This window comes from Dipodomys spectabilis, unplaced genomic scaffold (assembly GCF_019054845.1).
Source record: "Dipodomys spectabilis isolate Male_0828 unplaced genomic scaffold, ASM1905484v1 ptg000132l, whole genome shotgun sequence".
In the NCBI taxonomy this organism is placed as follows: Eukaryota; Metazoa; Chordata; class Mammalia; order Rodentia; family Heteromyidae; genus Dipodomys; species Dipodomys spectabilis.
This window is the reverse complement of record NW_024870809.1, coordinates 3,057,862-3,085,861: the sequence shown is the minus strand read 5'-3', so window position 1 is coordinate 3,085,861 and position 28,000 is coordinate 3,057,862. Positions and strand designations below refer to the sequence as shown.

Sequence of the window (28,000 nt, the reverse complement as noted above, 5' to 3'; positions counted from 1 at the left end):
AGTACAAGTAATAAACTCGAGTCCTATAGCTGAGAAACTTTGCATTCTTTTGTATTTATGAGTATATTAATAAAGTGTAGCAACATGTTAAAGGATCTAGGAAGTTCTATATAGAAAGTTTAAGTTTTTCTGATTTGGAAACTCAAATTTACTTGGCCATGTAAGTATTTTCCCTAGGAAACACTACTATTACCATCCTATAAAACTGTTTTCCTTAGAGCAAACTTTGAACATGTAAACTGAAAAAAAAGTTATAATATTGAAGTTTCATGAATATGAAACGTTCTCTACCATGATGGAAAGCCACATTTTCCTTACAAGTCTTATTTTTATATAACCCAGGACTTCTGTCATATTAATAGAAAAATCACATTCTTTAAAAAAATTAGTTTTGACCCTTCATTCTTTATTGTGTTCAAAGACAAGTATATGAGAAAAAATAATGGATACAAACTTTGGAAGAAATTTAAAGTGGTCTGAGAGAGCTTTGTGTATAGATACAGAGGCTGTAGTAATCAGTGGTAGATCTCAACTCTAGCAACTTTTAGCAACATACACTATAAGAATGATAGCAACGATAAAACAACAATAGTAATCATAAAACCTCTCCTATCCAGTGAATACCATTTCAGAATTGTGAGGCTTTTGGAAAGATTTGGATCAGAATGTTTTGTTGTTGTTGCTCTATTTCGATATGTCTTACCATAGAAACCATGCTGCCCTCAAATTCATGATCCTTCTGTCTCATCCTCCCAAATAGTGGGATTACAAAACATGTACAATTATACTTGGCAAGGATTTTTACTTCATTTCATTTCTTTTAAACTCCTGTAAATCTTTTGCAGGCAAAGCAATGACTGCTGATCAAGTATTATCTTTATACTAAGGTTGCTAAAGAAAAAGACAAGTTAACTGGCTGTTATTGTTTACAAATTATTGACATTTTCAATAAAAACCCAAATAGCGGGTGGTCATAGAATTTAGCAAAGAACAGAATAGAATATGAGAGGTGAAAAGGGTGGAGATAAGACAGGCATAATGTCAACAGCAGTAAGTTGGCAACAGCAATAAGTAAGTAACAACTATAATGGCAGGCAGGTGATAACAGAATGAACCAGAAGACAAGGCAAGCTTAAAATATGGGAGATATTTTTAATACCTTAAATGTACCAGAAATTCCACACCTAATTATATACCCAGAAGAATTAAAAGTACATGTTATATGAAAGTTATATCCAAATGCTTGTAGCAGATTTATTCACAGAAAAGAGCGGACACAAACCTGATGAATTAATAAATAAAAGTGGTATATAATCATACAATGGATTATTATTCAGCCATGAAAAAGATTGAAATACTGGTATATGCTACAACATATACAAGAGATTTGAAAACGTTATGGCAAGTAAATGAAGCCAGAAAAAAGTAGACTAACTGCTATTTTATTTCATTTGTGTGAAATCCAAGTTGGCAAATCTACAGAGACAGTAAATTAATGGTTGCTAGGAGCTGAGGGAAAAGGAGAATAAGAGGTGACTGTGTAATGTGCACAGGGCATCCTTTTAGGATGGTGAAATCCTTTAGGAACTAAATTAGTGGTGATGGTTGAAAAACATTGTAAATTTTACTAATGTCATTGAGTTCTACACATTTAAATTTTGAATTTTTTATGTTATATGTACTTTACCACAAAAAAGCAAATAATTCCTCTTGAACTTTTGCCCTAAAAAACTGGAGGGAGCAATAATAATGCCTCTCATCTTAATTATTGTAATACTTGAAATCACAGACACAACCAACCATAAAACAAGAACCTCTTTTTAGACATATGCATGGGGTGGAGTAAAGAAAGACAATATACTCAAGGTCAGTGTTGAAAGACCAAAAACCAGACTGAAAATGGTCGAGTGATCTTCAACTCTCTATCTCAAAACTGTCAAAGGTGGGCTGGGAAGGTGGCTCAGTGGTAGAGCACTTGCCTTGCATGCATGAGGTCCTGGGTTTGATTCCTCAGCACCACATAAGCAAAAAGAAAAAAAACCAGAAGTGGCGCTGTGGCTCAAGTGGTAGAGTGCTAGCCTTGAGCTGAAGAGCTGAGGGAAAGCCCCCAGGCCCAGAGTTCAGGCTCTACCACCGGAACCCCCTCCCCCCAAAAAAAACTGTCAAAGGTATCTTCTCTTTTTAGCAGCCACAGATAAGTCGGCTATATTAGCCAGATGGAAATAAAGCTTCCCTAATGTTGTGAAAAATTGTCAAAAGTAAAATTACATATATCTAACTTTTGTTTCTGGTACTAGGACTCAAATAACGGCCCTGGTACTCTAGCTCAAGGCTGGTTATTTAGAGATAAGAATCTGTTGGATTTGTCTGCTTGGTCTGGCTCCAAACCACAATTCACAGATCTCAGCCTCCTGAGTAGCTATGGTTATAGGTATGAGCCACTAGTATCCAGCTCTAACCTTGTCTTTTGTAGCCTGTTATGCTACAGTATGGATTTGTACTATGTAGAGCTCTGTGTGTGTGTGTGTGTGTGTGTGTGTGTGTGTGTGTGTGTGTGTGTGTGAAACAAAGTAATGAGGCTGATAAAAAAGGGAAACCACTTTCATTCATACACAATTTTCCCAGCACATTAATATTTTATGCTACTGAACAGTATCTGAATGACAATAACTCAACACAAATCAAAAATCTATGAAGAAATAATAGTACTTGGACCTATTATTTTTCTCCTTTAATTCTTCTTGGCATAATTTGGCCACATTCTCTTTTTCTTCAGTATTTAGTTCATGATTCTCTTATGTTCATGTTTTTCACTTGTTTCTATTAACTCAGCAGCCTCAGTCCTTCAAGCCAATGTCACCATTTATAAGGTGAAGCCTATATTTTTCTGTAATATTTTTTGTGGTGTGTGTGTGTGTGTGTGTGTGTGTAGGTGGGTGTGGGTGGGTGTGGGTGTGTGTAGTGAGAGTAGAGTTCAGACCCTAATGTTCTCATAGCATTTTTTTTCTCTCATGGCTGGTGTTCTTACCACTTGAGTCATGCCTCCAATCTTACTTTTTGGCTGGTTGATTGGACATAGATTCTCAAGGACTTTTTTGCCTGAGCTGGCTTTGAACTATGATCCTTTGAATTCAACCCTGGAGTAGCTAGAATTATAGTATGCACTCAGCATCCTATAATATTCTTTTGTTTTGTTTTGTTTTTGGCCAGTCCTGGAGCTTTAGCTCAGGGTCTGGTTACTGTCCCAAAGCTTCTTTTAAGCTCTGCCACTTGAGCCACATTGCTATTTCTGGCTCTTTCTGAGTGGCTTATGGGAGATAAGACTCTCATGGACTTCCTTGCCTGGGCTGGCTTTGAACTGTGATCCTTAGAACTCAGTCTCCTGAATTCCTAGGATTGCAGGCATGAGGCAACAATGCCCTGTAATACTCCTTTTTTTAGTAACTGTTTTACTACTATTCTCGTGGCAAACTTCCCCAAGATTTAGTGTTTTTTCTCCAGACTCATTTTTTTAAAGTCTTATATTTTTTCAGTATACAGTTGAGCAGAGCATAGGGATTTTTAGAAATGCATAATGGTAAAAAAAATGCCTGTGTTTATTAGTTTACTCACAAACTAACACTGAAAGGTAAATGACATAGGGCTTTTCAGCTATGCAGCACCACTGGAAAGTTTAATTTCTTAATGTATCTGGAATTTAAAAGACTTGGTAAGGAGTGCCTCTCCTGGCAAAACCACATGTCACTATCCCTAATAAAACCATTTCATAGAGCCAAACTTTTTCACACCTAACCGAAAAGAAACTGTGGATTAGGTCTCTGGTAACCAGATCAAATCAGTTATTTTGGCAAATTTATAACAGCTCTTTAATAACCCAGGAATGCTGGAATTCCTCCAAGGGAACCCGAATTTATTAATTCTGAATAGCAAATCCTCAGTGGAATGACCATTTAAAAGACAGTATCATGATTTAGTTTTCTTCTCAGTAGAAAAATCTTCCTTTGGTGATAAAATTATATATTAAAACAAAAAAGAAAGAAGTTAGATTGTTTCTCTACCTCTTCTCCTTTTGCTACTTAATTCCTACAAATCTCTGATTATCAAGGACCACACAATGTCTTGCTTAGAGACCAGGAAGAAAGTAATGACCTGCAAGAATCCTGTGCATTTTTTAAAAATTTCGTTGAAGAATGTTCCAGTTTTCAAGCTCGTGCCTGTAATCCTAGCTACTTAGGAGGCTGAGATCTGAGGATCACAGTTCAAACCCAGCCTGGGCAGGAAAGTTGGCGAGACTCTTATCTCCAATAAACCACCAGAAAACCGGAAGTGGCACTGTGGCTCAATTGGTAGAGTGCTAGCCTTGAGCTGAAGAGTGCAGGGACAGCGCCAGGCCTAGAGGTCAAGCCCCATGACTGATCAAAAAAAAAAAAAAGAATGTTCCAGTTTTCATGTAGTACCAGTACCATGGGCCCAACAGACCTCTGTGTATATGGCCAAGACTTGATCTATGCCATGGACATTAAGACAAGTGCTGCTGACAACGAATTTTTATTTGCTATTCATGGGAACTTATATAGATACCTTTCTGGGAATTCTAGAAAAAGTAGTAGGCATATGATGATTTCTAAGATATAGCAGGAATTTCAGAAAACATATTAAAATATACAAAAGATCCTTGGAAAATTCACAGGTAAGGAATTTAGAAAGTAAGAGCTAAGAAAAACTCAGAGATAAATTGGAAAAAGGGTGCCTCTGTGTTTTTTAAGGAAAATGACTTTTAAGCATGAGTTTGTGACTAGCTAAATGCTTCCCCGTGTTACATTGTTGTCGAACAGTGTGTGAAAGCACTACCTTCAATACATTTCTTACTTGTTTTCTCTTTTTTGGTGTAGAGTTTGTTCATCATCAATATGATGATATATTCTATTTTAAGTATGGTATTTTCTGTTTTTTAGTAAGTTTTTTATTGTGAAAATACTGTGCAGAGGGGTAACAATAACATGAGCAAGGTAATGAGTACATTTCTTATCAAGCATTGTTGCCTCCTCCTTTGTTTCCCCTACCCTCCTCTCCCCGCAACTCCCCCTACTCCTCATCCCGCCTAAATAGGAAAGTTTGTTTTTCAACATAACATCTTGTACATCTCATTGTTGCAGTGGGTGAACCTGTATCCCTATTTAAGCATTTTGTTTTTTTCCTTCCCCTCCCCAAATTATACCGACATCAAATACAGTGAAAACAGGGGTTATACCATGAGGGAGGGACATAGAAAGCAACAAAAAATTCACATGGTACCTTATAAATATGTTAGAAACAATAGCAAGAAAGAAAAAACACTTGTGTTCTTATTTTGGGGTTCATTTCGCTTAACATCATCTTACTTTCATTATAGTGCCTTCTATTGGATTAAGACAGAAAACCAGAGCCCCTTCCTTTGACAAAATATTTCTGTGGCCCTGAAGGCAAGAGTTTCTTCATGCCTAACAATCACCGGGCTGGAAAAAATACAGAAGAGTCATCACATCCATTCCCCGTCTCAAAGCAGGACTATGTCAGCTCTAGTTCAGATGGATGAGTATGTTTTGTTTCTATAAGTGTTCAGTAAAGAGACTAACATACTCCTTAATCATGTATTGTAGGATTTAGGATATTGGGATTGTGGCCCAAAGTTCTTCCTTTTATGAAACCCCATTTCACTCTCTGCTATGGTTTAACTCATTTGTTTCCTTTTAGTTTTAATAGAAAGAAAGAATAACTGGTTCAATTCTGGTTCAATATGGCAAGTACATAATTTTCTAAACAAAGAAGAGTAATAACATGCAAAACTAGAAAGATAAATGAATGAAATTTTAAACTAACAAATATTAAAAGTGGTATTTTGTGAAGTAAAATATATGAGTGAAGTACAGTAATAAACTGGGGCCCAAGCTATATGGTCCAATGGTAGCTGGGACTACGTTCAGGTAAGTTGGATTTGATCCCTCCCTCTCCTCCGTTCCCATTCCTTCCTGACTACTATGATGTGAGCATCTTCCTCTGCCACACACTCTCATTATGATGTGCTGTGTTACCTCAGGCCTAAAAGCAACAGTGCCAAACAACCACAAACAGAAATCTCTGAAACCAGGAGCCAAAAGAAATCTTTCCTCCTTTAGATTTATTTACTCAGTATATATTGCCATGATGACTAAAAGCTAAGTAACACATCTGGGGACGAGAGTCATATTCCTCACATAGAAATGGTACCAACAGCTCTGCACACCCAATACTGTTTCTAAGCTGTAGCTTAAGTCCTAGTTCAAGGTCATTATCACAGACTAGTATTGTACAAGAGAACAGAAACAGAGAATAAAGCATGAGCAATCTAAACTTAGGTACTGATAAATGACATAGAGTAATTGTGTTCCAAGGCCTAAAATGATCAACCATTACAGAAGAAACAGAAGACTCATGCAAGACACAATCTCAATGGATAATGTGCTTTTAAAATAAAATCTAGAAAATCAAGAAAAATTCAAAACTAAAACTCCTGTTAAGAAAAAAGATCAGAATTTATATTAGAAAAATATAGATATGTGAACAATCTAATGTGTGTTTTAAATAACACTGAACATTTCAAAAAACAAAGAGACTAAGATCCTAAGAAATGATAACAGATTACAAGATAGCAACATGCAGACTTTTAAAATTGCGAAGTTGGGAGAAAATATAGTATTGAAGATAAAACAGACAAAACCCAACACTTGTCCTAAATAGTATGCCTGAAAAGAATTTGTGACTTGAAGGATAGAGATGAAGTAATATCATTATGGTATATATGCCACAAGGATAGAGATGAAGTAATATCATTATGGTATATATGCCACAAATGAAAACCTAAGGAAAAATTAAGAGACCTAGAGAATAAATTAAATGAGATAAAAAAAACATACATCAAAGACAATTTTGCTAGGGAGAAAAAAGATAGACGAGGAAATGGTAATTTTCAGAAAAATGACTAAAAATTGAAGAGATATTTAAGTCCTTTTACTGAAAACACCATGCTAAGCAGGCTGCAGAAACATAAATCACCCATCTGCACATCTCATTGTGGTCATCAAAGAAGAAAGAGAAAAATCTTAAAAGCTAAAAGGAGAAAACAAAAGGACTTAGAAAAGAACTATGATCAAACAGCAGACTTTCTTATCCACATACAAAAAGCCACCAAACCATTTGGTAATATCTTCAAAGTCTTGAAGGAAAATGAAGATGCACCTATAATTTTATAACCAGCCAAATTGTCTCCAAGAATTAGGGCAAATTCAAATTATTTTGTGTATAAAGATTCAAGAACTTTAGCATTATTACTCACAGAGAGCACTTGAATAGTTAACAAGAAGAAAAATAGCCCAACAAATAAACAAGAAGAACAAGAAAAAAAAGAAAAAATAAACACTTTTATATTCAATAAAATAAACTTTTAAAGTTTTAAACGCTATGGTACTTATTCCTTTCAATTTTATCTGTGATTTATGATCCCAATTGTCCAACACTTTTTCCTTTAAAATAATTGCAAGCCTATACTTTCCACTTTTTCCCCTTAATACTGCCTTTCATCAGCCGTTTTCTAGGCAGCTGGGATACTCGAGAGCCACACTGCTTTCTGTGTGTGAGATGTGCCTCAACCTCCTTCCCATGGAAGAACAATCTTTACCTAGTGGTTAGATAAATTCCTATTACATTAAAACATTTCTGGAGACTTCTGGGAAAGATAGATTTTATGAAGTGATTTAACAGGTTACCTGGCAGCTTAAAAATTTCTTTGCAGTTGTCATTTTACCACAAATATTGCCCTATTTACACGAGCTCCTCACATGTCATGCCTTTGTAATTTAATTTAAATAGAAGTAAATAACATGTGCAAACCCAGTAAGCCTCAGAATTTATTACAAAAACAAATTTCAGATTGGTTATATGCCCACATCTCTCAGTTAGTGAAGCATATTCTATCATCACCAGGGATCAGAATGACCCATTGGTGATATGGTATGACCTTTTGTCATCTGCAAAAGAATTGCTTGCCTTTCTTTGATGGTATTTATTGATACACAAATGTGTTCCTTATAAACAAAGACAAGAAAAGCTATCGTTCTTTAAAAGAATTTACTTCTGTTCATAGGTATGCAAAAATGCTATTAATTTCAGGCGGTTCTCTGACTTCCTAAATCCCACCCAGGAACCCTTCACTCAAGAACTCTGTCAGAGAAAAATGGAATCATCCTATAGGATGACAAGACTTCTAGTTTGCAGATCCCAACAAGGTCACATAGCTTTCTCTAGGACTTGGGTTGGGCTGACAAGCATTCTCTGAAGCATTCCATGTCTCCATGCCTTTGCTGTGGGAACCAGGCTTCACTTGGAGGGAACAAAATGTCATTGAGAGAACCTCTGCCTCAGAAAATTACCCTAACCACAAATTGTGAAAGGTAACATCCTAGCAGCCATGTGAAAATGTTTCTGCCTGGCTCCCCCCAGAGTTACTCTTAATGTAATAACTGCAGTCTGAAGCAGTGCACTATTCAGCTGGCAGGCAGCTTTATACTGTCATAAACTTCTCTGGGTCAGTTCGTTTGATTTATGCACAGCTCCTCATCATTTACAAGCTATGCTTGAATGCAATTTCAGCACTAATTGCATAGGACACGTGCTACAATGGTACAACTCCCCTGGTGCCCCTTACTGTCCATGGCAAGAAGAGGCTGTTTATGGCCACAAGTCCCCAGTCCACAATTGACCTCCCCTGTTAAATGATTAAAGGCCCAGTGAAAATTTGTTGCTAGTTACCAAGTAACTTATTACTGTCTATGTATGCCCCACTTGGGCTATAAACTGTATTGATGGGCCAATTTGGGCTGCCTAAAACTGTCCTATAGTTATTGCTGTATGGACGTTTCCCTTTTGAGGAGTTAGGATGGGTTGGGTGAAGAGAAAAATGAGAACTCATTTACCTGGGCAGCGAGGGCAGCACAGCTGAGGTATATGCACAGGAGAGAGGCAATGAAGATTTGGACATCTGATTCGGCTGCAAAGCACATTCCCATTCTGAAAGAGCAAAGACACCAAGTAAACAGAAATGTCTTTCAAAGGTCACTGGGATCATGCCAGTTTGGGAGTCATTCAGGGGCTCACCCAAGAAACTGAATACAACAAGCACTTTTTCATTTCCCATCACCAGCATCACTGCTAGATGGATTGAAAGCTTATTGGCATGTTATTCTATGGCTGGGATCATGGCTGTTCTACTTTCAAAGCCTTATATTAATTGTGGGAGGCATACTCTGGCATGTCTCTGTGGCATTGCTACCCTTCCCCTGTTCTCACTGCATGTCTTTTCCAAGAGCCTACTCTGATTTTGTAATCATCTGCTTGATGCCATGGAAGGCAAGGGATAATGAATAATGGGTCCCCTGAGCTGCGACCCACCCCTGTGCAAGAAGGCATCACTAGCACAGGAATCCTGGATTCTATATAACTCTGCCTTGGTCCGGTAGACTGAGTGACTCTTCTCCTCATTTCCCATTTCAGCCAACATTTTTTTTTCTGCTGAGAACAAGTTAAAAGTTGAGAATTGAGCTGATCAGCTAGCATTCATGGATGGGGCAACTAGGTTCCTGCTTGATTCTTGGTTACATGATGCCTAGCTCTGACAGCTCCTAGCCATTGTTAGAACAAAGTATGATTTTGGAAATACAATTTATATTTACATTTCTCATCCTTAATCCCTTTGAAGCAAAGGTTACTTGTATCTGTCAGCCTCTTATGGGGGAAGAGGGTGATGAAACACATGGAGAAAGAAAAGATTCCTAGTGTGTGAGCTGTTGGTATATTAACATTTACACTGCCATGCAGACATCAAAGCTCAGCCTCCAAGAGTTGGCTGTCTATCTCCAATGTGTCAGGTAAGAATTTGACAAAATAATGCCATAATTAATAAGCTAATCAGTTCCCAGATGCTGCATGTGATACATACTCTAGCTGTTTAAAGAGGCAGGCTTCTTTTTTTCCAAATCAGAATTATCTTACCACATCCTCTTTCCTTTTCTAGTTTGCTTTCTAGAATAGATTTTTGGTGTGCAGCATTTGGAAATACCACAGAGGCTCCTTTTATATCACAGTGCTTAGAGCCAGTAAGTATCATCTGGAAATGGAATAATTGAAGATTATCAGAAATCAAACTACCCCTGTCTGACTGCTAAAATGAATCTCAAATGCTGTGTACTAAATCCATTATAGAGTTAAGAGATAATAATTATGATAACCATAGTGCTACTGATGGAGATGGCAACAATAATAGCAGTTAATTTTTTTCAATGTTTACCATGACCAAGCTTGTTTTCAGTGACTTAGATTAGTGAATTTAATCTTTACCACAATTCTATGAAACTGGTGATAACGTCATCTTTTTTTTTTTTTTTTGCTGGTCGTGGGGCTTGAACTCTGGGCCTGGGCACTGTCCCATCAACTCTTCAGTTCAAGGCTAGTGCTCTACCACTTGAGCCACAGAACCACTTCTGGCTTTTTCTGTGTATGTGGTGCTGAGAAATCAAACCCAGGGCCTCATGCATGCAGGCAAGCATGCTACCACTGAACCACCTTCCTAGCCCCATCATCATCTTATTTTAAAGCAGATGAAGGAATTTTCAGAGGTCAAGTAACATGCCTGCCTAACATAACATGGCTCATAGGTGGTAAACCCAAATTAGGAGACTTGTTTCCTCTTAATTCTAGAACTCACAGACTTTTAATACCTTCTGACATTAATTGAAAATTAGGTTTCTGCATATTCAAAATTTTAAACACTCAAAATTCAGTTCAAGTGGCAAAATATCCAACCTTGTAAATGATAGTTCCTTTTATAGTTGAGCATGATGTAAGATTTGCAGTCCTGGCACAAGTCTTGAGTAACAGGCTGGTCTTTCTGTGCTCAGAATGCTTAATTCTTATGTCCAGTACAAAGCTACCCTTCCCAATTGTCTTAATGCAATAGTTCTCCATCAAAGGTAATTTTTCATTCCTGAGAACTCAACTATGTCTGAAGACATTTTGGGTTGTCACATCTGGATATTTTTGCTACTATCATCTAGTGGGTAGAGACAAGGAGTGCTGTTAAATATCTTACAATACATGGGACAGACTTCATCACAAAAATTCTGTCTGCAAATGTCAATAGTACAGAAGTGGAGAGACCCTAGCCTAACACGATCATAGGCACTTATTCAGAAATATAAACTTCAGCTATGGTCTAGGACAAGGCCATGAAAAGAAGATGGAACTACCTACTTTATAAGAAAGATGATATTTAAACTGTTCAAAAGCCTCTGAGTGACTGGATATAAGCCAATATCAAGCCAAGACAACTGTAATCATTAACAAGGTAAAGGCCAAGCTTTCAGAACCTTAGTCTTAATTAAAGTTATTGGCCAAGACAACATAAAATACACTCTCCCAATGACCCAGTATATAATCTCTCCTAATCTCCTGTGTAAAGACCAGGCTTAAAAATATTTTCCACAAATCATTTGATCTTAAAATCTAGGCACTTTTTCCAATTATCAGGTTCTTCCTTCTTCCAACATATCTTATGTCATTAGCCTAAATGATCACAGGTATCTATCTGCCCATAGCAAATGCTCGAAGATCCTATGAAAACAAAACCAAAGAGCAATAGAAGAAACAATAGAAGAAACAAGACAGATATTTGCTTTTCCTCGAAACTTATGTCTTAATTCCTTTTACGCTTTTATGCTAGCTATGTGAACATCAAAAGCCACTCTGCATGCTGAGAAACAAACATGAGAAATTGTACCTCTGAGCAGATGCAGCCCACACAGTAAACCAACCCATATGGTTCCAGGTAAGGATGCCATTTCTCGCCCACTCTATACTTCTTGTCTTGAAACATACAGTATGTCTCTGAATCTGCAAGGAAGGAAATAAATAACATGTCTGTTAGAAAATTTGGGCCAACTCACAAAATCCAAATGTGTTCACAGATTCCATCCACTTTAGTACCATGGTGAGTAATTATAGAACCATTACTACTGGCTCAGTGTTTTACATAATTTCTTTTCTGGATTCTCACAACGATCCATAAATACTGTTAGTCTTATTTATACACTGAGGGAAATCAAGAGTTGTATAAACAATAAGTAGCTGAGAGTGAAACCCAAATTTTAACTACTGCTTGGTTATAATGGCAAGTGAACATACCATTTGTCTTTAATTTGCAAATGTGTTCCCTTTAATTGTAAATTTAAGCTAATATCTGAAATATAGACAGTAGAACCTGTTAGTTCTGGGTATAAGTGTCTCTGCCTGCTTATGTTAACATTATCCAATCAAATATTTGTATACTTACTGTTTCTCAAGCACTATGCTAAGTACTAGGAATAAAATGATGAGCACATTTTTTATACATTTCCTGCTTCCATTCAATATACAGATTTCCTCTTTCATGAACAAATCCCAGTTAGCTCATTTCATGTATTTCAATAAAAATTTTGGCAGCCATAGCTTTTTCTGTACCATTTTAAATTTGAGCACATACTATATTATTTGCCTCATTTTACATATCTTATTTCTTTGATAGGAACCTCAAAAAGTAGACAACTTTTATTCTTTATCCTTTCCCATCACATAATCCAGCATACTCTGGGACAATGAATATAAGCAATTGACAAATTTTCTGGCAAACTGAATTTCTAAATCAAGTGATTATCTTCCAACCTTATCCTCTTCTGTCCCCTCTCTTTTATACAAAGTGAAAACAAACCAATGTTCTTCTTGCAAAAACCATTAATTTTCCTCACTTCACTACACACTTCTCTATTATTAAAATCCAAACAATGAGTTGCAAGTGGCTCATTCCTCTAATTCTAGCTAATGAGGAGCTTGAGATCTGAGAATCAAGGTTCAAAGCCAACCCAGGCAGAATAGCCCATGAGACTCTTATCTCTATAAGCTACTCATAAAAGCTAGAAGTAGAGCTGTTGCTCAAGTGGTAGACTACTAGCCTTTAGAAAAACAGCTCAAAGACAGTGCTTAGGCCCTGAGTTAAAGCCCCGAGACCAGTACAAAAATCAAAAGAATAAAGTAAATACAGGCAATTGAAGAACCGAGATAAGAAATTTTAGCAAATAATAAATAAGCTATTGGTACTGGAACAGTTTTTTAAATATTTTGAATCAAAGAGCAATGATAACAAATCCAATGGTAAAAGTACCTAAGGACATGGGAATAGAGAACAACTGTGAAATTATGCTTTTACCTCTCTAGAAATAAAATATATCTATACTAAGAAAAATGCCTTTCATCATTTATAGATTCTACAAATCTTTCCAAATGCCCTTGATACAAATTCCAATTTCATTTTCTTTTTTAATTTAAATTTCATTGTAAAGGTAATGTACAGAAGGGTTACAGTTATGTAAATTGGGTAATGATTACATTTCTTTTTGAACAGTATCACCACCTCCCTCATTTTCACCCAGTTTTCCCCTGCCTGACTCCCCAAATTGTATAGTTAATTCGCAACATAGTGTCAAGTGAGTATCACTGCTGATTTGGTTCATCCTTTGTCCCACCATTTCTGTGCTTCCAATTTCTTTTTCAAATCTTTATTTATAACTTTTTAAAAATAAGCTGGGAGACAAAATCTGGATTTGAGTCCTAATTAGCTATAGCTGTGTGACATTAAACAAGTCACTTAAACTCTTTCAATCTCAGTTTTCAACATCTGTGAAATTGGATTTTGTTTCTGAAGCAGGTATTGCAGGACTAAATGAAAGTCTAAGTTATAAAGTGCTTTAAATGTAGTGATATTTTACATCTACTTTTTTTCTATTATAAAATGACACATACATGTTCAATGTAGAAAGTTAGAAAACATATACAAGCACAAAAAATAGCAATTAAAAGTATGTAAACTTGCACATAATCTCAGCATGAGAAATGACCATTTTTAGCATGCTAATAACATATAAATAGCCCATGACTAAAGAAATCCAAAGATAAATTAGAAACTATTTCATACCAAATAAAAATGAAGATACAATACATCAGATTGGTGGAATCCAGCTGTTTCTTTCTTTTCAATATTAATTTATTATAATATAGAGGCAATTACAGAGGGATTATAGTTACATGAGTCAGATAATTAGTACATTTTCTTTTGTGCTGTCTTCTGTTCCCTCATTCTCTCCCAATCCCTTCCACTCAGTTCCACCCATGAGGTGTATAGTTCACTTTCATCAGTATCCAGTAAGTTCCACTGCTGCACTTTTTCATCTTTTTCCCCATCGAATTCTGTGTACTCCCTCCACCCTCCTGAACACATACACTTGAAGAATGCACATACATAAAGTAAAGAAGACAAAATCATCAAAAACTAAAAAAAGAAAGAAAGAAAAAGTCTCTTGTTTCCGTATCCTGGAGTTCATTTCAGTATATATATTATTATATATAAATATGAAGAGGCACTGAAGCATTGCACCTTTGTGTTTCTTACGAGCATCTTCTTTTGCTCTCACTATGTCTTATTCAGCTAATAATTTTTCAAAGAAATTCATATTTAAGAACTTACAGTATAAGTGGAGAAAGTTCAAATCAACACTTTAAGAAAACAGGAAAAGCAGATCAAAAACCAAAGAAATAATAATAAAGAACAGAAATCAATGACTTGAATTCAAACCCTGGTTCTTTGGGGGAGATTAACAAGGTAGATAATCCTCTAACAAGAATGAAGAGGGTGGGCTAAAGAGAACAGAAATTCATTATATAAACACATTCACACACACACACACACACACACACACACACACACACACACAAAGATAGCATATGAATCCCAAGAAATGGAGTCTTAAATGTGGGAGGAAGCCAGGTGACAGTGGCTCACACCTGTAATCTTAGTTTCTCATGAAGTTGAGAGCTGAGGATCTTGATTTGAAACTAGCTCAGCTAGGAAAGTTCATGAGACTCTTATCTCCAATTAAGCACCCCAAAAATCCAGACATGGAGCTCTGACTCAAGGAGTAGAACACTAGCCTTGAGCAAAAAAGCTCAGGGACAGAGCCCCAAACCTGGGTTCAAGACCCAGGACCAGCACACACAAAAAAAATTAGAGATGAAGGATAGGATTAAAGTAATATAACAGAGGAGTATTCCCTTCAAAGTGTATTGTTAGCATCTAAGAAATTATCATAATCACACCTTTTCTGTTCATGTGTGCTAATAAAAATAGGTTTTAAAAACTCTAGTAAGATTAACATAGTTATAAAAGAGAATAAGCAAATTATAAATACTAATGACAAAAGTGAGTACTTCATTAGTATCCATAGGCATACAAGAATAAAAAGGAATTGGTATGCATATCATTAGATCAGTTAGTTAACTACTTACATGAAAGAGATAAATTTTTTTCAAAAATACGTCATCAAAAGCAGCTAGAAAAATACATAACTTGAACAGTTTTAGAAAGTGTTCGAGAATTTGAATTTGTTGAAAACTAGCTCACCATAAATAAGCTAGGTAGATTCACTGGTGCATTCTAGCAAAAATTCTACTTCAGTTTTAAGCAAGAAATGCTTCACAATGATAAATTTGATGAAAAAATCATGCTATCTCCAAATTAATCAAATAAGTTAGAAGAACAGAAACTGCACAGTATCCCTCACAAACTTGGATGCTATAGCTAAGATATGGAACCAACCCAGATGCCCCTCAGTAGATGAATGGATCAAGAAAATGTGGTACGTATACACAATAGAATTCTATGCCTCCATCAGAAAGAATGACATTGCCCCATTTATTAGGAAATGGAAAGACTTGGAAAAAATTATATTAAGTGAAGTAAGCCAGGCGCAAAGAAACATAGGTCCCATGGTTTCCCTTATTTGCAATAACTAGTATATGTCTGGGACAAGCACAAAAGCTGAGATAAGATGATGTTAAGCAAAATAAACCCCAAGATAGGGATACAAGTGGTTTTTCTTCCTTGCTATTGTTTCTAACGTATTTATAAGGTACCATGTGATTTTTTTTGTTTCTTTGTATATCCCTCTTCCATGGTATAACCCCTGTTTTCACTGTATTTGATGTTGGTATAATTTGGGGAAGGGAAGGGAAAAAACAAAATGTTTAAGTAAGGATACAAGACCCATTGCAGCAATGAGATGTACAAGATGTTATGTCGAAAAATGAACTTTACAGTTTAGGCAGGGTAGGGGGTTGAGTAGGGGGGGGGGTGTAGCTGAGGAGATGGGAGGGACGGGATGGTTGAGGAAAAACAAAGGAGGAGGCAATAATGCTGGATAAGAAATGAACTCATTACCTTGCTCATGTAACCCCTCTGTACAGTATTTTCACAATAAAAATATTTATTTAAAAAAAACTTGGTTGCTAAAATTCTCAACAATATTTTAGTAAATTAAATAGAATGACATATTAAAATAACAATTTATGAGCAAACAAGGTTTGCCTTGGAAATATCAGGGTAATTCAACATTCCCAATTCCATCAGTGCAATGCACCATATTCGGTTTGTAAATTATTCCCACATTGTCACTGCAATAGATGAAGAAAAAACATGTGACAAAATTCTACATTCATTCAAGACTGAAACTCAGCAAACTGGGAATAGAACTTCCTCAACTTGATAAAGGTCATCCCTCTCTCTCTCTCTCTCTCTCTCACACACACACACACACACACACACACACAAACACACACACACAATAACTAACATTACAATAAAAAAGCTGAATGCTTTCTAAAACTGGGATTCAGCCAAGGGCATCAGCTTGACCACTTCTGAAGATCTCCACCAGTAACATAAGGCAAAAAAGAAACAAAAGGGGCCACACATTAGAAGGCAAAAAGCAAAATTTCCATTTATGGATGTCATGATTTCTACACAAAAGATCCAAGAAAATCTATTAAAATGTCACTATAAACTGTAGGAAAATATAGCAAAATTGCAGGAGAGAATCTCATCTACAAAAGAAACTAAAAAGAAACAAAGCACACTTGTATTTTTTTATAACAAATAATTGGAAAATGAAATTGTAATAGCCACCATTTACAATGGCTCCTTCAATACATGAAAATCTTGAGGTATAATTCTAACAAAAAAGTCTACACTCAGAATACTACAAAACACTGATGGAAATAATGAAGACCCAAGAAAATGGGGAAATATATAAATATATATTATTGTGGATCAGAAGATAGAATATTGTCAGGATGTCAATTCTCCCCAAAGTGAATTATAAATTCCATGGAATTCAAATACAAGTATTGGCAGGATATTTTGTAAAAAAAAATGGTAATCTAATCAAAAATTTATATGGAAAGTCTAAGGAAGTAGAATAGCCAAAACAAGTTTGAAAAAGAAAGATATTAGAGACTTAATATAAAACTACGATTTCGAAAACACTATAATGTTGGCAAAAGGTTACATAAACAGATCAATAGACTATCAAATAACAGACCTACACATATGTGGTCAATTGATTTTTCACAAAGGTGCAAAGGCAATTCCATAGAGAAATGATAATGTTTTCAACAAATGCTGCTGCAACTTTTGGATAGTCTTGCACAACACAAAATGAAATAAATCTTACTCCATATCTTACACCACATACAAAAATGAACTCAAGATGAATCGTAGACTTTAATATTAAGTCTAATACTTTAAAGTTTCAAAAGAATACATGGGAGACTATCACGGTAAGCAAACAGCATGGCCTATGAAAAAAATACTATTTAATGTGACAGTGCTAAAAGAATAATAATAGCAAGGTATAGTGGCATATGCATTTGAGGAAGGTAGATTGTGAGTTCAAGGTCAGCCTGATTTATATATTGACATACTGTCTGTATATAAAGAAATGAGAAGAAATATAGGAAAGCAACCACATTTTAAAAAGAATACAGTTTGAGTTAACCCTTTACCAAAGAAGATAGAGAAATGTCAAACATATTAGTTATTTTGTAAATGTAAATTTAACCTAATAAGCCAACTATTAGTATGGAAAAACTCAAACAACTTGACAATTTCAAGTGTTAGTGAAGATATGAAACAATTGTAACTTTCATATTCTGCTGGTACTATAGTGACTCAGGAAGATAAGTTGGCAGGTTCTTATAAATTAAACATATACTTACTATATACTTCATCAGTCTCATTCCTAGTTGTTTACCCAAGAGAAATAAATGCATATTCAATAAAGAATCTGTACATAAATGCTTAAAGTACCTTAATTTATACTCATCAGGAACTGGAAACAATTCAAATGTTCTCTAACTGATGAATTTGTAACCATCTGGACAATGGAATATTGGTCATCAACTTAAAATAATGAATAGATGGTCATACAAACATTCATGATGCTCAGAAAAATTATACTAAATGAAAATTGTCAGCACAATTGCAGCTATTTCATTCTGGAAAAGTCAAATTCATAGACACAGATGATAGATGGTAGTTGCTACGTCCTGAAGTGGAGGAAGGAATTGATTATGAAGGGGCAGAGTCAATTTTTGAGTGATGGGAAAGTTCTATATTTTTATTATTGAGGTGTCTACATGACAACATGCATTTATCAAACTCACAAAATTGTATTCTTACGGTCAAATTTTCCTGAATGTAAAATACACGAATGTAAAAACACTCTGTGTTGTATAGTTTCCATTCATTTTGGCAAATGTATAATGACAATACCCACCATTAAAGTGTCATCTAGAGTAGTTTCATACTACTGAAAACTTTTTAATGTACTTATAGTACTATGTGATTTTGTTTTGTTTCTTTGTATGTTCTTCTACCATGGTATAACCCCTGTTGACACTATTTGATTCTGGTATCCTACATCTTGTGTATGCATTTTTCTGATTTGGGGAGGTGAAGGGAAATAACAAAATGCTGAAATAAACATACAGGATGAGTAACCCCTCTGTACAGTATGCTCACAATAAAAAATAAATAAATAAATAAAGGATAAAGCAAAAAAAAAAAGAATACAGGATGACCCATTGTTACAATGAGATGTACAAGACAGTATGTTGAAAACAAACTTTACAACTGTGGTGGGGAGGGGAGGGAGGAGTTGGGGAGGTAGGGAGGAAAGGGATAGTAGGGGAAAAATAAAGGAGGGTAAAACAATGTTTGATAGGAAATGGACTCATTACCTTGCTCATACAACTGTAACCCCTCTGTACAATATCTTTACAATAAAAAAATATATTAAGAACAAAAAAAACCCTCCTCTGCTCTCTACATGTCCCTCCCTCCTCTTTTCCCTGACTCTACTCCTGGCAACCACAAATTTCTTTTTAACTCTTTAGTTTTATCTTTTCCAGAATGTCACAGATATTTTAAATATTTTAAAATAATCTTTCACTTAGCCGTATGTGCCTAAGGTTCCTACTTGTATTTTCATGACTTGGGTCCATTTTTCTCTCTCTCTCATTTTTTTTCTTAGGCCAGTCCTGGAACTTGGACTCTGGGCCTGGACACTGTCTCTGAGCATTTTTGCTCAAGTCTATTGCTCTACTACATGAGCCACTCTACTACTGGATTTTTTGGTAGCTTATTGGAGATAGGGGCTTTCCTGCCCAGATAGGCTTTGAAACGAGATCCCTGGATCTCAACCTCCTGAATACTAGGATTACAGGCATGGCCACTGGTGCCTGGTTCCAGTTCTTTTTAACCCATTATATGAGTTAACTAAAGCATGTATATCCATTCCTTTCCTGATAAACATTTGGGGGCCATTTTGTTGGAATTGCTTATGGAATAAAAGATTCCATAAGCACTAGAGTACATCTTTTAGTGTGGACAAAAATTTGAACTCCTTTAGGTCATAAGTAGTAGTATACTTGCTGGATTAATTGATAAAGCTATGTTTTCCTTCTAAAGCAATTGCCAAACTGACCTAAATTAGCGTTATTGTTTTTCAAGTCCCCTAGCAATGAAAGACAATTTCTGTTGATCCATATTGTCACTAAACATTTGCTATTGTCAGTGTTTTGGTTTGGGTCTTTCTACTAAATGTGTGAAGGCATTTTATTTTGATTTGTTAATCCTTAACGTCATATAATGTTGGTCATATACTTATTTGCCATTAGTATGTCTTCCTTGATGAAATATCTTTTTAGATATTTTGTTTATTAATTGCTCTTGATTTTTTACTGTTTATTTTTAAAAATCCTTAGAATATTTCAAAGGCAGGTCTGTTATTTAGACACACATATGTGATTATCCATTCACCTAAATGTATCTTCAAAAGGATATTTAAATTTTTTTAGTGCTGGTCCTATGGCTTAAACTCAAGACTTGGGCACTGTCACTGAGCTTTTTTGCTCAAGGCTAGTGTTCTACCATTTGGGTCACAGTTCCATTTCTGACTTTTTTGGTAGTTAATTGGAGATCAGAGTATCCCAGACTTTCCTGTTGGTCTGACTTCAAATCATAATCCTCAGATCTTACCTTCTTGAGCAGCTGGATTACAGGCATGAGCCACTGGTGTCCAACAAGTATATCTTTCAGTAAATTAGTCCATTTTGTCTGTTACCAGATTTGAGGACATAGAGCTGTTTATAATATTGTCTGTTATTTCCAAGTCTAAAACCTTTGTTTCATTTCTAATATTCTTATTATGAATCGTATTTTTTTAGTTTTACGTGGCCAGAAAAATTATTTCATTGACTTTTCAAATAACTAGCTACTAATTTCATTGACTTTCTCATTGTTTCCTTTTCAGTGATTGTTTTACTGTCTTTACTCATCCCTTAGAAAACATGATATTGCAAGAATATCAAAGAAATGGGAGGACGTGGAAAATTACGTTAAGTAATTCAGTCCCAGAGAGATAAAAGTTGCATATTTTCTTTCATATGTGTAAGCTACAATTAGATTATAAATATATAATTAAGTACTTTGGATGGTATGCAAGTATATACAAATGTATTTACTGAAATATAGTAGATTCAGGGGAGAATGAAATAGTATAATTCCTTAGACAGGCAAAGGCCAAGTTCACAAAATAAAAACCCAAAAGCAAGTACTTTAAAGGAGCATGGGGCTCAATGGGAGGAGAGTAGATGAATGAAGGGAAGAAGTGGGAGAGAATGCAATTAAAAATTCAAAGTATGACATAAAATTAAGAAAAGTGAGGGAGGGCTGGGAAGGTGGCCCAGTGGTAGAGCGTTGGCCTTGCACGCATGAGGCCCTGGGATCAATTCCTCAGTACCACATAAACAGAAAAAGCCAGAAGTGGTGCTGTGACTCAAGTGGTAGAGCCTTGAGCTGAAGAGCTGAGGGGCAGTGCCCAGAGTTCAGGCCCCACAACCGACAAAAATAAAAAGTGAGGGAAGGCATGGATAGGGGAGGGAAGTGTGAGAATGTTGGAAGGGGTACCATTGATCAAGATGCATTGTACTCATAAAGTGCTTTGTTTAATGGCAACTCCTTTAACATATATTTAAAGGTAATACATATATATATATATATATATATATATATATATATATATGTCAATGCATTTTGTTGTTATTTTAAAACTGATGTACAGAGGGGTCACATTTATATAAGTCAGGTAGGGAGTACATTTCTTTTTAAATAATGTCACCTCTTTCCTCACTCTCTTCCAGTTTTTCCCTCCCATCCCAACCTACAAATTGTATAGTTCATTTTCAGCATAGTGTCTAGTAAATATCACGGCTGCATTTGTTCACCTTTGTCCAGCCATTTCTGACTAGTCTTTACCCTCCCAATGACAGATAAATGAACAAACAAGACAAATGGAAAAGAAAACAAAAATAGCAACAAAGAAAAACAAACATCTTGTTTCCATTTTCTGGAGTTCATTTTGATAAATATTATTTTTATATGATGAGATGCACATATGTTTTGCGCCTTTGTATTCCTCTCTCCTAAGAATATCTTCCTTTGATTATACTGTTTGAATGCCTAGAGACATGTATAATTTACCATGTCCCAGTGTATTTTTTTTCTTTTACCATCCAGTGTGTTTACTTGTAGATTTATAGGCACATTTTAGCTACCACAAATGAGAGAAACTATGCAACCTGTTTCATCAGGTCTGGCTTACTTCACTTAATATAGTTTTTTTTCAAAGAATTTTCATTTCCTTACAGCTGGAATAATATCATTCTTTGTAATGGATGATTACAATTTCATTGTCTATATATACCACAAAAGCATAGGTCAAAACTCCCTAAGATCTAGAATCATAATAAATCAAAGAAAGATTGGATAAATAGGATTGTCTAAAACTGAAGTTTCTGTATGACAGAGGATGTAGCCCAAAAACAGAAAGCTTACAGATTAGGAGAAGATTTTTAACCAGCTATGCATCAGACAAGGGCCTCATATCTAAAGTATGCTTAGGGCTCACAAAACTAACCACACAACCCAAAATAAACCCCCGAAGAAACAACAACCCACTTAATAAATGACCTTAAACTTAGAAAGACTTCTCAGAAGAAGTAAGCATGGCCAATAGACACATGAAGGGTAAACAAAGGAGGAGGCTGCAATGCTTGGTAAGAAATGTATGCATTATCCTGCCCATGTAATTGTAACCCCTCTGTATAGTATGTTCTCATATAAAATAAGATAAAATTTTAAAAAAAAAAGAAATGTTCAACATCTCTGGCCATAAAAGAAATGCAAATCAAAACAATATTGAGATTCTACCTCCCCCAGTTAGAATGACCACTATCAAGAAAATTAACAATAACAAATGCTGGTTGGGATTGACCAGAAGGGAACTCTATTACACTGTTAGTGGGACTGTAAACTTGTTCTACCATTCTGGAAACTAGTATAGACATTCCTCACAAGACTGAACATAGAGCTTCTCTATGATGCATCAATCCCATTCCTGGGCATTTATCCAATAGAACATAAACAAGGCCACACTAAAGCTACCAGCACAACCATGTTCATTGCAGTATTCTGTACCATAGCCAAGATATGGAATCAACTCAGATACCCCCTCAGTGGATGCATGGATCAAGAAAATACTCATAAGACAATATGTTGGAAATTATCTGTACAACTGGGGAGGGGGGTTGAGGGGAAGGGAAGTAGGAGAAAACTGAGGGAGGGGTAACAAGTTCAACAAGAAATATACTTAGTACCTGACTTATGGAACTGTAACCCCTCTGTACATCACCTTGACAATAATTTTTTTAAAAGGAAAACGTGTGCTTTGGATTTGATTTTTCTTCATTTTCTTGTTTTGTAAGGTACAAGTCTAGATTGCTGACTTTAAGTAATTCTTTTTGTACTATATTAGTTCTCTTCTATAATTTTTTCCTCTAAGCACTACTTTGACTGTAGCCAAGCAATCTTTTTTTTTCTCTTTGTACTTGTATGAATGCTTGAACTCAATGTCAGGGTACTCTTTCTTAGCTTTTTCATTCACAATTGATGCTCTGCTACTTGAGCCACATTTCCACTTCTGGTTTTGGTGATTAATTGAAGGTAAGAGTCTTGTAGGCTTTTCCTACTTGGGCTGCTTTGAATCAAGACCCTCAGATCTCAGACTCCTGAGTAGCTATAATTACAGTTGTGAGCTACTGGCAACCAGCTCCTTAAACTTTTCTTTTATTTTGCTGGTTGTGGGGCTTGAACACAGGATCTGGACGTTGTCTCTGAGCTCTTTTGCTCAAGGCTGTTGCTCTGCCACTTTGAGCCACAGTATCATTTCTGGTTTTCTGGTGGTTAATAGGAGATAAGAGTCTCAGTCAGAGCTGAAATCTCAACTTCCTGAGTGGCTAGGATTACAGTTATGAGCCACCAGCTCACAGTGTTTTCATTATTCAACCTTCATAGACTGAATGATAATGTACCTTGACTGGTACTCCACACTAGACAGTTCTCCTATGATGCCCAGGTCCTATGGTTGTTATTGTTATTATTTTAAGTGTTCATTGTGCATATGAATAAAAACATACAATATTTGTCCTCTTAGCTTAGCTTAGCTTACCAACAGCATGTCTCCAGTTCCATCCATTCATCTTTATTGCTGAATAATACTCCATTGTGTGTATATACTACTTCTATCCTTTTATTTAGCCTGGTCTATAACTTGGCTATTGTGAATAGTGCTGCAATAAGCATGGATGTGAAGGTATCTTTTTCATGCTGACTTAAAAGCCTTTAAATATATCCACAAGATTGGCATAAAAGTGTCATAAGGTAGTTCTATTTTTAGGTTTATGATTAACCTCTATATTGATTTGCTTAGTGGTTATAGTAATTTATAGTCTCACCAATGGTATGTAAGTGTTCCTTTTTCTCTGAATCTTGGACAGAATTTTTTCTGGATAGCCATTCTTATTTGAGAGAAATGAAATATTAGCATCATTTTGATTTGATTTTTTTACTCTTTGCATATTATAGATATTAATCCATTATTTGTTGAATAGTTGCCAAAGATTTTCTCCCACTTTGTGAACTGTCTCATGGTTCTGGTAATTGTTTCAACGTGCAGAAAACTTTTTAATGATATGATTACATTTGTCTTTTTTTGCTCTTATTTCCTGGACAACTGGAGTCGTGCTCAGAAAAAGTTGCCTATAACTTGAAATTCTTTGTTTTCTGTAGAAGATTAAAGATTCATATCTTACCTTAATATCTCCAATTCATTTTAAATTGATTTTTAGAGATAGAAGTTTAGTTTCTATTTTCTACATGTGGATAATAGTTTTCTTGACACCATTTGTTGGAACATATATTTTTAGCTTCTTTGTCAAAAATCAGATGGCTGTGGCTGGGTAGGTTTATTCTAGGACTTCTATTCTATTGATCAATGCGTCGGTTTGGGGTCAGTATCATGCATTTTGTTACTGTGGCTTTTTAGTACAACTTGAAGACTGAAATTGTGATACCTCCAGCATTGATCCTTTGGCTCAAGACTGCTTTTGCTATTAAGGGTTTAAAAAAAAATATTTCCATATGAATTTTAGGACTGATTTTTCTTTCTGTAAAAATACTCGGGAGTTTTAAGAATTGACTTGAAACTCCCACTATATTTCTTTCAGCCATTTTCACAATGTTATTTTGCCAGACCATGAAGATGAGAGATATTTCCATCTTCTAGTGTTTTCAATTTCTTTTATCAGTGTTTTATAATTTTTATTTTAGATGCTTTTCACCTCTTTAGACAGATTTATTCCTATGTACTCTTTGATGCTATTGTGAATGATTTTCCTGATTTAGTTCTCAGACTGGTCATTGTAGTTATATAGAAAAACTACTGTTTTTTTATATGTTAATTTTACATCCTGCTACATTGGTGTTCATTGGTGTTCTAGAAATGTTTGTTGGAGTCTTTAGGGATTATTAATACAAGACCATTTAATTTGCAAGAAAAGAGATATTTTTTCAACTCTTCTCATTTGTATCTTATTTAGTTCTTCATCTTGCATTATTGGGCTGACTAGGAAATCCAGAGCTATGTTTAATCAGAGTGGGAAGAGTGGATACCCTTGTTTCATTCTTGACTTTGGAGGAAGTGGTTTCAGCTTTTCCACATTAAGTATGATGGTGGCTATATCTTTGTCATATATAGCTTTTACTTCTATTCCTATGCAGCCTTTTTTTTCTTAGAAAATATTAATAGTACAAAGGACTTTCATTGTGATATTTCCATATGTGTATAATATAATTTAATCAAAATCATCACCTGTTATCACCTCTTTTAGAACAATTGTAACAGGATTCATTATTTTGTTTACTTTATTATTCATATTAGTATATGAAGTATTTCATTCATATTTACTTTTAATCACTTTTTTCCTTTATTTCTTTCACTGGTTTCCATATTCATATACTCCTCTCATTTGACATTCTCATCATTTACTTTTTCAGGTCTTCATTCTGTGTGTGAGTGGGCTGGGGGGGAGGGGTTGACATGTGATAGTTGTCTTTCTCAGTCTGGATTATTTTATTTAATATGATAGTTTCCATTTCTATCCATTTTCCTGCAAACATTATGTCCTTCTTATTTTTAATAGCTCAATAATAGTCTACTTTGTATATGTGTCATCGTTTCTTCATCCATTCAACAATTGAAGAATAGGCTGATTTCATAGTTTAGCTATTGTGAATAATGCTGTGATAAAATAAATTCTATAATAGATATGCTCAGGGATTGTAGAACAAGCTCAGGTGGTGCTCTATGTTACATTTTTCAAGGCAACACATAAACTTTGATACATAGTATTTTCTTTCTCACTTGATTTATTCTGAGATTGCTTCTTTGGTCCATGAGCTATTTAGAAATTACATCTGTCATTGTTATTGCTTTCTAGTTTAATTGTAATACGGGCTGGCAGCTTACTCTGTATGATTCCCACTATTGCATTCTATGAACCACAATGTGTTCTATTAAGATGAATGTCACATAAAAACTTGTGAAGTATTTGTGAAGTGTGTGTATTCCGCTATTGATAGATTCTCTATCTATCTATCTATCTATCTATCTATCTAACTGTCATCTAGATATCAGATACTGTTAACTCATAATTCTGTTTAATCTATATAGGCCTTCACTGGTTTTTGTGCTTGTTATCTCTGTTCATTGCTAATAGGTAGCAGTAGAAATCTCTAACTTTAATGGTTTGTCTATTTATCCTTACATTTCTGTCACTTTTGCCTTGCATATTTTGAGAATTTTAGGTGTGTACATGATAAATATTATTATGTCACCTTTAAATATTGCCATTATTTTACTATCTTTAATAGCTTTCTTGCCCTGAAGTCCTTCTCTGTAATAAACACAGCAAATCCAGCTTTTTATGGATTAGTGAAAAGTGCTGTATACCTTTCTCGATTTATTTGCTTCTATTTCAATCAGAATAATGTCTTTCAGGTCCATATATGTTGTGGCAAAAGGCAAATATCCTTATTTTAAAGATGACTATCTTATTGTACATATTATGCTAAGTAAAACAAATCACACACACTCACTCACACACACACACACACACACACACAAAACAAATCACATACCTAAAGAAAAATAAAACATAAGGTATAGAGAGGAAAAAGGGAGACACAGGTCACATGATACAAAATACCTACTATGTAGGATGAACTAGTCTACAGATGTAATATACAGCTTAAAATAGTGCATTTCATTCATTATCTGCATGTGGATATCCAGTATTGCCAGCACCATTTTTTGAAGAGGCTGTCTTTTTCCAGCAAATGTTTTTGGATCACTTATTGAATATTAAATGGTTATAGGCCTGTGCATTTATTTCCGGGTGTTTTATTCTGCTCCATTGATCTTCAGGATTGTTTTGTGCCAGTACCAAGCTATTTCCATTATTCTGGCTCTGTAATAGAATTTGACGTTTGGTATTGTTATTTCTCTAGCACTATTCTGTCTGTTAAAGACTGTTTTAGCTATTTGAGGTCTTTTTATTGTTCCATAAGAATTTTTGGATTGCTTTCTCTATCTCATTGAAAAGCATTGTTGTGATTTTGTTGGGTACTGCATTCAATTTGTAGATTGCTTTGGGCAGTATTGGAATGGCCTAATGAGCTAGCGAGCCTTCTCAGAAGAAATAAAAGTGGTCAAAAGACACGTAAAGGAATGCTTAACATTTCTGGCCATAGAGGAAACACAAATCCAAACAACACTGAGATTCTACCTTGCATCAGTTAGAACGACCATTATAAAAAAAAGAGAAATGATAACAGATGCTGGCAAGGATGTAACCAAAAGGGAACTATCATACACTCTTGGTGGGTTAGACTTTTTCAACCACTCTAGAAAGTAGGGTGGAGGTTCCTCAAAAAAATAAGCATAGGGCTAGGAAGGTGGCTCAATGGTAGAGCGCTTGCCTTGCATGCATGAGGCCCTGGGTTCGATTCCTCAGCACCACATAAGCAATAAGAAAAAAGCCAGAAGTGGCACTG

General features: G+C 35.3%; 1 protein-coding gene across 3 annotated transcripts in view; it reads right to left on the bottom strand.

Moving 5' to 3' along the window:
- Nucleotides 1-28,000, bottom strand: part of Chrdl1 (chordin like 1) — a 118,776-nt gene that overhangs the window by 70,431 nt on the left and 20,345 nt on the right. For all 3 annotated transcript variants that reach the window (XM_042690084.1, XM_042690082.1, XM_042690083.1), the window contains exons 3-4: nt 11,846-11,958; nt 8,988-9,081 (exon numbers count right to left, since the gene is read on the bottom strand). In XM_042690084.1, coding sequence (XP_042546018.1) covers nt 8,988-9,081; nt 11,846-11,958 — 207 coding nt within the window. The remainder of the gene's footprint in view (nt 1-8,987; nt 9,082-11,845; nt 11,959-28,000) is intronic.